This window comes from Oenanthe melanoleuca, chromosome 1 (assembly GCF_029582105.1).
Source record: "Oenanthe melanoleuca isolate GR-GAL-2019-014 chromosome 1, OMel1.0, whole genome shotgun sequence".
In the NCBI taxonomy this organism is placed as follows: Eukaryota; Metazoa; Chordata; class Aves; order Passeriformes; family Muscicapidae; genus Oenanthe; species Oenanthe melanoleuca.
The window spans coordinates 109,381,161-109,393,581 of record NC_079333.1 but is presented as its reverse complement, the minus strand read 5'-3'; the positions used below and the strand labels follow the sequence as shown (position 1 = coordinate 109,393,581).

Below are 12,421 nucleotides of genomic sequence, written 5' to 3'. Positions count from 1 at the left end.
TGGAACAAACTTTTCTCCAATGGAATTGTTTAAACTCACCCTGAGGTTTTCTGTCCTGCACCTGTAGGGGAACATTGGACTGTGGCTGGGTGGGACAGAATTCCCAGAGCTCTTGGGAGGTGGTTTGTCTCTTGGTACTTCTAGATTTTGTTCTTATTTGGAATTTAATGCACTTGAATGTGGTGAGCTGGCCCAGTTCTCCACAGTTCCTGTGAACTTCATTTGAAAAGAAAAAAGAATTTCTTGTGAGGCTCCTTTGGAGCTGTACCTTAAATATGGAGCCAGTTCATGAGTTTGTGCTGAGGGAGAGGAGTGATGGAGGAGAGTCTTTGTTGTCAGAGGAGGTTTGGATTAAACCTGTTGGGTGTAGTTGGAGGAAAGATAGGAATCTTGGAATTTAGTCCTTTTTGAAAAATTCTTAATATATTAAAAATTATTGATATATCAAAAAGTAACTAAGTTTTGGGGTTTTTTTTTTTACTGTCAGTTTAAAAAAAAACTTTGCATTTAAATAGCTCATTCCTGTGAGGAATTTCACAATTTGATGTAGCAACTATACCATTCAGTTCCTATTTTTATTCAAATTTCTGCCATGTTCTCATTCCAGAGGCGGATGCCCCAAACTTTCCGTGATCCAGCCACTGCTCCATTGAGGAAACTCTCCGTAGATTTGATCAAAACATACAAACATATTAATGAGGTAATGCCTTCAGTGTGCCCTGAGTTTGTTACAATACATGGTTTACATGGATTTTCTACAAATAATCTCATCAAGAGATCCAAAAACATCCAGTTTTCTCTCAGTTGTTGACATCTTGTTGGAGGTCATGGCTGTCGTGGTCCTGCTTTCTGTCCAGCACACAGGAAATCTTTTATCTTGGGATTTATTTTCTTTTGTTTTATAAACAAGTGTTGAGCTGGCAGGACAAGGAGACACGAGTGACACAAGCACACTTTGAGCTCAGTAAAACTTTATTAATGTTTCTAAGAGCTTTTAAGGAAAATGCTGAAGTGTTTTCCCTAAGTGATTGAATTAAATATTACTGACAGATGGAAAATATAAAGTTGTTCAGGTTAATACAGGAAAGTATCACTTAGTTTCAAACTTTGAGAATTAAAGGGAATGTGAAGGGATTTTTATGGTGATTAGTGACTTCCTTGGAATTCTTTCCAAGTCTTGTGGGAAGATGAAGTGGTAATTGTTGTTTCCAGGCTTGTTAGCATTTTGGATGTGACTTTGTGCACAGTGTGCTGGGAGGTTTCTGTTCCTTTGGTACCTGTGAGCTCCAGAGATCAATGTTACTACATTTATCAGTGTTATTATTTATTAGTGTTAGTACATTTATCAGAGTTACTACTATATTTATTAGTGTTAGTACATTGATCAGAGTTACTATTTATTACTGTTAGTACATTTGTCTGTGTTATTACTGTTATTTATTGGTGTTAGTACATTTCTTTAGCTCTGCTTTCCCAGTTCTTCAATTATTCAAGACTTTCCTTTGGAATAATGACCTGACTTCAAACACAGCAGTAGGAGGAGAGGATTGTTAGTTTTCCACTTGTAAAAGTTGCACTTTAAAACCACAGAATGCTGAATAAAAGTTGATTTTCCACTTTCTTGAGCTGCTGTTCTAAGCAGGGCTCTTAAGGAAGCTCCTTTCCCCCTCCAGGTTTACTATGCAAAAAAAAAACGGCGGCATCAGCAGGGCCAGGGAGATGATTCCAGTCACAAAAAGGAGAGGAAAGTTTACAATGATGGTTATGATGATGACAACTATGACTACATTGTGAAAAATGGGGAGAAGTGGATGGACCGCTATGAAATCGACTCTTTAATAGGCAAAGGATCCTTTGGGCAGGTAATGGCTCCTCCTGTGTTTGTGTCTTTTCTGTGGATCACAGTTGTATTTAATTTGAAGTGCTGTTGCTGCTTCATTTTGAAATTAAAACACTTTTTTTCTCAGTCCTGTCATCCTGAGTGCCTGTTCAGACACTCATATTTTGTGCTATTTCATGTTACTACAGAAAACATTTAATTAGATTTCAGTGTGTGTTGCATTTTACAATGAGAAATCCTCCACCTTTTGCCATCTGTTGACATTTTTAACTTGAGTTTGGTTTTGGTTTAAGTTTTGGTTCGAGTTAGGTTTTTAGTTTGAGTTAGGTTTTTAATTTGAATTGGGTTTTAAAATTAAAACAATAATTAGTGCTGGATCTTACCTCTTATAAATGTCATTAACAGCATTTGTTTTGACTGGTTGCAGCTTTAGCCAAGGCTGGAAGGAGGATGGAGCATTTATTTTGTAGTTTTTAGTTTTTCTCAGATTTACCATTCCTTTTACAGTGTTGGTTTAGATAATTTTATTTGCATATAAAGCAACATCACTGCAATAAACATCACAAAGTTGTAGCTTTATTGTTTTATCATCAGAAGAAACAGAATTAAAAAGAATTCTAAATTCAGGAGTTTGGGTGGGTTTTGAAAACTGAATTTTCCTGATGGATTTGGCTTCTCTTGCAGGTTGTGAAGGCTTATGACCGAGTGGAGCAGGAGTGGGTGGCCATCAAAATCATCAAGAACAAGAAGGCTTTCCTTAACCAGGCCCAGATTGAAGTGAGACTGCTTGAGCTGATGAACAAACATGACACTGAGATGAAGTACTACATAGGTACTGAATTAATTACTCCTCATTTTGATTTTATTATGAATGGTTTAGATCTTGCTGTAGAGCTTAGGCTGCTTTCAGCTGATTTCCAAATCTATTTTGGAATATTTGTGATGGTATTTGGTGGTTCCTGCCAAGCTGGGAGGAGTTGGAATCAAGTGTAGGAAGCCCAGCAGGACCTGGAATTGTGGGAGGAGAATTCCAAAGGTGAGAGAACAGGAATTTGGAGAAGGATATGTGGCAGGAAATGGCATCAGGGTGGGATCAAAATGTGCCATGTCAGGTGAGTTATAAATAAAGTACACAGAAGGAACTGGATAATGGACACCAAGCTGACCAAAAATCCACCTTAGTTAAAAATCTGAATTCTCTTGGTGATCATATTCAAGATTTTATTATGCCAGAAAGGAGAGTGTGTTGATTTTTCTCTGAAATGTTTTTCCTATTTCAATTTTCTTGTAGCAACCTGAAGGTTTGACAATGGCAAACCCTGCTGGCCTCTGAACAGAGAAATGTGATGAATATTTCACTTACTAATGAATAAAAAGGCTTGGATTGGTTCCTTTCGTAAACTGAGATTGTGCCTCAAGGAAATTAATACAATTCCTTGGGAATATTGGTCAGCTTTATTAATTGAAGGTGTAGCAATTGAATCAGTTTTATTCATTGAAGTTATCAGCTTATAAATTGCAGTGATGTAACTGTGTATTTTAAATTATTCTCACAATTAAATATTTCCTCTGTAAATGTAAGGGAGTGATAACTTACTTTGATAATATATCCCTTCACAAGTTTTTGGTTAATTCAGCATTACTGAGGTGCACCTGAGGATGTGAAAATGTCCACTTGACCTCCAAGCATGGCAGAAATATTTTGTAAATAACAGAGAACCAGGAAAAAACCCAATGCTCTTATTTTACTCAGCTCTCAGTTTCCTACACATTGAATAAAGTCTTTAAAAGATTTCACAAGTTTTTACACCCAAGGATGTGTAAAATGTCCCTCTATACCCCAGGCATGGCAGAAATATTTTGTAAATAACAAAAAAAACTGGAAAAACCCCAATGCTTTTATTTTACTCAGCGCTCAGCTTCTTACACATTGATTGAAGTATTTAAAAAATTTTGCAAGATGTTCCAATTTTACTGAGGTGCACCTGAGGATGTGATAATGTCTTCTTGCCCTCCAAGTATGGCAGAAATATTTTGTAAATAACAGAGAACCAGGAAAAACCACGGTGCTCTTATTTTACTCAGCTCTCAGTTTCCTACACATTGAATAAAGTCTTTAAAAGATTTCACAAGTTTTTACACCCAAGGATGTGTAAAATGTCCCTCTGTACCCCAGGCATGGCAGAAATATTTTGTAAATAACAAAAAAACTGGAAAAACCATGATGCTCCAATGCTCAGTTTCCTGCACATTGATTAAAGTATTTAAAAAATTTTACAAGATGTTCCAGTTTTACTGAGGTGCACCTGAGGATGTGAAAATGTCCTCTTGCCCTCCAAGCATGGCAGAAATATTTTGTAAATAACACAAAACCAGGAGAAAAACCAATGCTCTTATTGTACTCAGCGCTCAGCTTCTTACACATTGAATAAAGTATTTAAAAAATTTTACAAGATGTTCCAATTTTACTGAGGTGCACCTGAGGATGTGAAAATGTCCTCTTGCCCTCCAAGCACGGCAGAAGTATTTTGTAAATAGCACAGAAGCAGGATAGAAAAATGACGCTGTTACTTTATTGATGATCCTCCTCCCTGCAATGACCCCCACAATTCTCAGTGTGCATTAATGATCTTTTCCCCTTTCCCCCCAGTGCATTTGAAGCGTCACTTCATGTTCAGGAACCACCTGTGCTTGGTGTTTGAGATGCTGTCCTACAACCTGTACGACCTGCTGAGGAACACCAACTTCCGCGGCGTGTCCCTCAACCTGACGCGCAAGTTCGCGCAGCAGATGTGCACGGCCCTGCTCTTCCTGGCCACCCCCGAGCTCAGCATCATTCACTGTGACCTAAAACCAGAGAACATCCTGCTCTGCAACCCCAAAAGGAGCGCCATCAAGATTGTGGATTTTGGCAGTTCCTGTCAGCTTGGGCAGAGGGTGAGTTTGGGGGAAAAATGAGCTAAAATTCTGTTGGCGCTGCTGAAAAATGCAGGATTTTTAAGTCATAATACTCACCTAGCTCACTGAACTTCATTCATGATGGTTTTAAACAATAACTCGGTTTTTAATAAAGATCCACACTCCAAAAGAGCTTTAAATATAAATGTCAGAATCTCAGAATTGTCAAGGTTGGAAAAAATCTTTAAGATCAAGTCCAACCATGAACCAACAGCACCACATTCACCACTAAACCAAATCCAAAAGTGTAACATCCACATCTTATTTTGAACAGTTTGACAATCCACCACTTCCTTTAGTGCCCCAGTAGATAAAAATCCACCATATGATAAATTTTCCATGTTCTTGTATTTTGCCTTGGCTGTGTTTTTGTGCCATGTTAGTGGAGAATGTATCACCACTGGATTGTAGAAATCTGCAGTGCTAGTAAATAAAACAAAAAATTAAGATAAATTAAAAAAATACTCTATTATTATTGTCTTATTCCATGTATATTCCTCTTTCCATGAGTGTTCCTTTAGCATGTCCCCTGTTTATGATTACAGACACTGCAGATTGGATCTTTAGGAAAAAAATTCAGGAATTCATGGACTAACTTCACCACAAGTGCCCCAACTGTCTCATGAAGAGTTGGCACGGGCCAGTAGCACCCCTTTGCTTTTTCCTAGAATAAATCTAGGAAGAGTTGATCAGAATATGGAATACTGTATTGAGAGCAGCAATGAGACAGAGATTTGGATTAATAAAAGAAATTTGTACTATAAACTAAAAGGAAGGGCTGAAAGAAGACACCAGGAGGTGAAATGACATCTGAATTATTTATCCAAATCCATTATTTATCAATAATAAGATAATTTTGAAATGTTAAGAATCACAATTTCAAAAATGTGATATGACTCAAGCTGAACTTCCTGCTTTTTTCTTGTGAGCATATTTTCCTAAAAAATAACAATTAAATACTTTTATTCCTATAATGAACAAACAGATTTCATTATCCCTGATACCTCATCTTTCCCTGCACCACAATGTGATTTCATAGCAGTTGTGTTTTGTCACTTGGAATTTTATTCCCTTGGGATGCTGTGTGTGGTTGTGACTTTGAGGTGCTTTTATTGCAGATATACCAGTATATCCAGAGTCGTTTCTATCGATCACCAGAGGTGCTACTGGGAATGCCTTATGACCTTGCAATTGATATGTGGTCCCTTGGGTGTATTTTAGTCGAGATGCACACTGGAGAGCCTCTCTTTAGTGGGGCAAATGAGGTGAGTTCTGTCCCAGGAACTGGGTTTTTTTGTTGTGAATTCCCATAGTGATTTTCATCTGTTTAATTGGAATGCATAGATTAGGGAAGTCTGGTAATTCTGAAAAGATTAAACATCAATAACAGGATTTTTGTCAGGACATAAAATTGCTTGGTCGTAATTTTCTGTGTCTCCCTCATACTCCTTAATTTGTTTTGTCCATATTAAATTTTTCTTAAATTAATTAACTTAGAGCTTGTGTGAGTAGCTGACATTTGTGCCACAGCTGGGCTGGCTGTCACTTGTCCTTCACAAACCCATTTTGTTTGGGACAGGTGGATCAGATGAATAAAATAGTGGAAGTTTTGGGGATTCCACCAACCCACATCCTCGACCAAGCACCCAAAGCAAGAAAGTTCTTTGAGAAGTTGCCAGATAGCACTTGGAACTTGAAGAAGACCAAAGATGGAAAAAGGGTAAGTAAAACAATTAGGATAATAATAATATGTATATAAAAAATGGTGAGTTGTTACTTTGTTTTGGTTTGTCTTATTGAAAATGCAGCTTTGTTGTTTATTTTGTTGTCTTGTCAATTAAACAACATTTCCTGTCGTGTTGAATAGTTTCCTGATTTGCTTTGGAATATCAAATATTCTTTTTGCTGTGGAATATGTGCAGACACCCCCAAGGTTTCACACACTGATTCCAAACCTTTCCTCCCTCCCCACAGGAATACAAACCACCGGGAACTCGCAAACTCCACAATATCCTGGGAGTTGAGACAGGAGGGCCGGGTGGGCGCCGTGCTGGGGAGTCAGGTCATACTGTAGCTGACTACTTGAAGTTCAAAGACCTCATCTTAAGGATGCTTGACTATGACCCCAAGACACGAATCCAGCCCTACTACGCCCTGCAGCACAGTTTCTTCAAGAAAACGGCGGACGAAGGTACCAACACGAGTAACAGCGTGTCCACGAGTCCTGCCATGGAGCAGTCACAGTCTTCAGGAACCACCTCTAGTACATCTTCAAGCTCAGGTGGGTGATAAAATTCTGCTTCCTCATCTTGGACACTGAACAGGCTCCCCAGGGAATGGGCACAGAGCTGCCAGAGCTCCCAGGAGCGTTTGGACAGTGCTGCCGGGGATGCCCAGGGTGGGATTTGTTGGCATGAAGTTGCACTGGATGATCATTGTGGAATATGCCCATGGTTCTGTGAAATGTTAATTTGTTTTTCCATACTGTCAAAAAATACCAGTCATGATCACTAAACAATTATTTTAATCAGCTGGAACAGGTAAACAGAAAACCCCCAAAAACCCAACTAGATGAGCAAAAATGTGAGTGATTAACATTGATCTTACACTTTTTCCCTTGAAGCACTTTATAACTCTTTATGCTGCCATAGTTCCATAGCTGTAAATTGTGTGTCCCTTTAGTCACTGGGCATGTTGGGGTTTTCCAGGTGGATCTTCTGGCACGAGCAACAGCGGGAGGGCGCGGTCGGACCCCACACACCAGCACCGGCACAGCGGCGGGCACTTCACTGCTGCTGTCCAAGCTATGGACTGTGAGACACACAGCCCACAGGTAAGGCAGCACACCTTAGTGCACAGCAGGTACAGCTGGCAATTCTCCCCCATGTGGGCAGTTCATTGGTTTGTAGGTAGATCTTGCCCTTTTAGTAGCCTTTAATCGGCTGTGTTGTTCCAGAGGTTCCTCTAATGCTCTTGGCACCTTTCAAGGTATGAGCTACAACATTTTAATTTCATTTGCTTTGCTTATTGTCTCTGGGCTTCTCAGCTAGAGGTCAGGGCTTAATTTTTCTAAGTGTTATACAGATGCTGTTGTTATTACTGAAATGTAAAGCTGCTCCTGTAATTTTGACAGTGAAGTCACTTATCAGACCTCCTTTAACTGTTTGAAAATAACATCCAGGATGTGCATTTTTCTTAAGGTACATATAGAAAAGTGTTGGAAATTATTCTTAAATACATGCCTGCATTTCTAGAATAATTGTGCAACTTCAAGGCTTGGTTAAACTTCTAAAAAATTGGCATAAATAGAAATAACCAAATCATATATTGTTCAAGATTGAGAAGTACTAGAAATTATTCTTAAGTGCATGCCTGCATTTTTAGAATAATTGTGCAACTTCAAGACCTGGTTAAAGTTCTGAAAAATTGGCATGAATAGAAATACCTAATCTCTTATATATTGTTCAAGATAGAGAAGTATGGAAAATTATTCTTAAGTATATGCTTGCATTTCTAGAATAATTGTGCAACTTTGAGGCTTGGTTAAAGTTTTTAAAAATTGGCATAGATAGAAATAATTAAATCCCTTGTGTGTTGTTCAAGAGCCAACTGGATGTGGCACTGAGTTGTCAGGGTGGTCAGAGGTGGGATGGTCTTGGAGGTCATTTCCAGCCTTGATGGTGCTGTGTTTTGGTGGCATGGCTCTGAGCCTCACCATTTTGCTGTGCATCGTGCAGGTTCGACAGCAGTTTCCTCCTCCCATCGGCTGGACCGCCACCGAAGCTCCCAGCCAGGTCACCGTGGAGAACCACCCGGTGCAGGAAACCACCTTCCACGTCAACCCTCAGCAACAGAACGCATTACACCATCACCATGGCAACAGCTCCCACCACCACCACCATCACCACCACCACCACCACCACCATGGACAGCAAGCCTTGGGCAGCCGGACCAGGCCGAGAGTCTACAATTCTCCAACAAACAGCTCCTCCACCCAGGATTCTATGGAGGTGGGCCACAGTCACCACTCCATGACATCCCTGTCTTCCTCAACTACTTCTTCCTCTACATCTTCCTCCTCTACTGGTAACCAAGGCAATCAGGCCTATCAGAACCGCCCAGTGGCTGCTAACACCTTGGACTTTGGACAGAACGGAGCTATGGACATGAATTTAACAGTCTACTCTAATCCGCGCCAAGAAACTGGCATAGCTGGACATCCCACGTACCAGTTTTCTGCTAATACAGGTCCTGCTCATTACATGACTGAAGGACACCTTGCCATGAGGCAAGGCATTGATAGAGAAGAGTCTCCCATGACAGGAGTTTGTGTTCAGCAAAGTCCTGTGGCTAGCTCGTGACTAAACTGAAACTAAGTTTGTTTCTTGTGTGTTTTTATAGAAGTGGTGTTTTTCCAAAAAAAAAAACAAAGTGCAAAGCTGCTTGAATCAGAAGGAGATAAACTCACTGAACCGCTACAGGAGGGCAAAGTTGACTATTTTTTTAAACTTGAAAAGATTGCAAAGGGACAATGAAGTTTGGTTTTTTTTGGTTTTTTTGCTGGGGGGAGGTTTTTTTGGTTGTTGGTTTTTTTTTTTTTTTTTTAAGAGCCATGTCTGGACCCACCTTAATGGATAGCTTAGTGGTGTTCACCTTTTGCTTCCCCCATTTTAACTTGCCACAACCTAGTCATAGTTTGGTTTTTTTGGGGAGGGGTTTTGTTTTTTTGGTTTTTTTTTTAATTTTTTTTTTTTTTTTTTTTTTTTGCTCTCATTCAACAGGGGTTATTGTTCAAATGTTAGTCATAGTTGCAAACTAGTTTCTTTTTAAAGGCATTGCACATGATTTCTAAAAAAAGGCCCTTTGAAGTTTTGTGGGTGGGAGGGGGAGTGAGTAATATATATATTTTTTTTAGTTCCCCAAACAACCATGGGCACAGAAATGCAGTACTGTAAGAAAGAGGGACCTTCAGATTACACAAATATATTATTCTTCAGCTGTAAAAAGGGACGGTTGTGACGGAGTTTGTGAGGCACATTGAGCATGCGAAGTGGCGGTGAGCAGAACTCTCCTTTTCTGAATCTACTGAGGATCAAAGCAGCAATTGTGATGGGAATTCTGTGGGTGCCACCTTTTGGAGCCCACGGGCAGTTAGGATGGAAATCTGACTGGTTTCATAACTGAGGTGCACTGAGAAGCAATCAACGGGTCGGTCCTGGCCAGTCCTGGGGAGGTCTAAGTGGTGGTCTTTGGGATAACCTTTGGCCTTATGGATTTGGACTCTTAAGTTAGAAGAGCCTACCATTTCAGATGCAATCACTTTTGGACATGCTTTTGCAGACAGTCCTTAATGCTGAAAACACAGAGAATGGGTAATTCAAGAGGCCTTTCTTTTAAAATAGACTTTTGTGACCCACTTATTGTAAGGTATTGCAAGGTCACTTTGCGTGTGTCATAAAGTTGACTTCCTTCTTGGTTGAAGGTCACAGGAGTAGTGGTTTGCGTTTGATGGAAATAGCTACAACTGTGTCCCTTCCTGCTTTTTACTTTTTTCTTTTGCTTTTTTCTCGGCACGTGGTTTTCTCCACCATTACTTCTGCACAAAGACGTCTTCTGTTCATCCTGAACATTTTTAAAAAAAAAAAAAAATGCAGAATTTTATGTGACTGCTTTTTTGCCTCACAATTATGCTGTGAATTTTACAAAAATTTATTTTCTTTTTTGATAATTTATTGTACCAAAGCTGTTTTTATAGCACATAGATGTCTGTAACCAATAATGTAGCAGTTCTGCACTTTGACACAAGGTGTAACTAGACCATTTTTAAATGTCAGTTGAAAAATTATGGCTGTACTATTGCTTAAACAAAACTGGAACTGTTGTTGAATTCATAGCCAATACATTTACAGCAATCTGTGTACTGAAGATAATAGATTGACATCTACTTGGAGACTATAACATCTGTTACATTATCAATGTGTTCAGGCTTCTGAAGGTTAAAAGGGACACTAGATCCAGAAGCTATGAAACCAGCAGTTGATTCTTGTATTCCTTATTAACATAATTGTAAACTTGAAGGCAAAGACCTTGATTGCATGAACAGGTCCAAAAAAATAATAGGCTGAGTAAAGCAAAACCCTCATGGGGAGACCTGAGGTTAGCAGGCTGTATTTAACAGGTGCCTAATTTTTGGGTAATGCTGCCTTAATATAACACAGTCAGCTTGGCAGTTGCAAAATTTACAGGCCCATCCAAGAGATTTTATTTTTTTTTTAATTTTTTAAATTTTTTTTTTTCTTCGTGGGAAAAGGAAAAATAAAAAAAGCTGCATGAAAAAAACCACCAACTTTGGTGAAAGAATGAAGGTGAGTTCCTTGATGGCCCATCCCAGGTGAACAGTGTTGCCCATCCTCTCTTACAGAAGCAGTGATCTACCTCTGCCAGTAAGCCCTTGGAAAAGTTACTTTTTAGCAGCAAATGGTCAATTCCATGTGGCCAAATCGATTTTTGAGACAAAAAGGTGGAATTTTTTATACTCACAGTGGCAACACAGCAGCTGACTACCATGTAAATGGGAATGAATCCTTGGGATTAGCATTTTCTTAATGAAATATTTCTTTTTCTATTGACACATCAACCCTGTGGATGAAAGCAGATTTTTTTTCCCCCCCAGGCTTTTTTGTTTGTTTTGTTTTGGTTTTTTTTTGTTGTTGTTTTTTTGGTTTTATTTTCTTTCCAAGCTCAGTAATTCAGAGAAGTTTACAGGATTTGGAAGGCTGTCACCTTAGAAAAGGATGCTGAGTTTAGCAATATTTAAAAAAAAAAAACAAAAAGGAATCCAGTTCTTACTGCTGTCTAGGAATATAAGGGTAACATGGAATCTGGGTAACACCACGTGCGCCGCTGCCACCCCTTTAGCAAGCGCCAAAAAACAAACCCACCAAACCTAAAGCAGTTCAAAGAAATCACCTCTACATCAAGAAGAAAAAAAAAAATCATAAAATCCAGTGCTTCTGCATACTGTGTTATGTTACAGTCCAGTTTTGTGTGCTTTACTACACAGTTTGGTTACAGGACTTCTGTGCATTGTAAACATAAACAGCATGGAAAAGGTTAAATACCTGTGTTCAGATTGTAAGATCTAGTCCGGACTTGCTGTGTATATTGTAACGTTAAATGAAAAGACAAGCCCTTTGTATTATAGTCATGCAGTCTTATGTATGATAAACAGTTGAATAATTTGTCCTCAGACTCTTTACTGTGCTTTTTAAAAAGGAAAAAAAAAAAAAAAAAAAAAGGAAGAAAAAAAAATAAGAGTAATTTAAGAAAAACAAAAAAACAAAAAATGTAAACGTAGTAAGTCTTCCTATGCAATTAACCTACTCCCAAGCCATGGTATGGTAGGTATAATTATACTATAATATGTAAATATCAGATACATTGAAACAGACTTAAAAATATGAAAGTAAAAGTTGGAGGCGTAACAGCTAATTTGGAGTTTTTAATTGAAAACCAGCGAGGTCTGCAAATCACTGATGTGTGAACACAGCTCTGCTTGATTCTCATGGACTCTGCTTGTAGTTTGAGTTCTTTAATCCTCATCTCTTAGTCTGAGTGTTCTCC

The 12,421-nt window shown here is 38.9% G+C and overlaps 1 protein-coding gene across 1 annotated transcript in view; it reads left to right on the top strand.

Annotated features, from left to right (window-relative positions):
* DYRK1A (dual specificity tyrosine phosphorylation regulated kinase 1A) overlaps positions 1-12,049 on the top strand; it is a 69,558-nt gene extending 57,509 nt beyond the window's left edge. Inside the window, exons 4-12 of the mRNA XM_056510678.1 lie at positions 608-700; positions 1,674-1,862; positions 2,525-2,672; positions 4,491-4,777; positions 5,917-6,063; positions 6,378-6,518; positions 6,773-7,079; positions 7,507-7,631; positions 8,536-12,049. Of these exons, the coding sequence (XP_056366653.1) occupies positions 608-700; positions 1,674-1,862; positions 2,525-2,672; positions 4,491-4,777; positions 5,917-6,063; positions 6,378-6,518; positions 6,773-7,079; positions 7,507-7,631; positions 8,536-9,159 (2,061 nt within the window). The 3' untranslated portion in view covers positions 9,160-12,049. The remainder of the gene's footprint in view (positions 1-607; positions 701-1,673; positions 1,863-2,524; positions 2,673-4,490; positions 4,778-5,916; positions 6,064-6,377; positions 6,519-6,772; positions 7,080-7,506; positions 7,632-8,535) is intronic.
* The last annotated feature ends 372 nt before the right edge of the window (positions 12,050-12,421 follow it).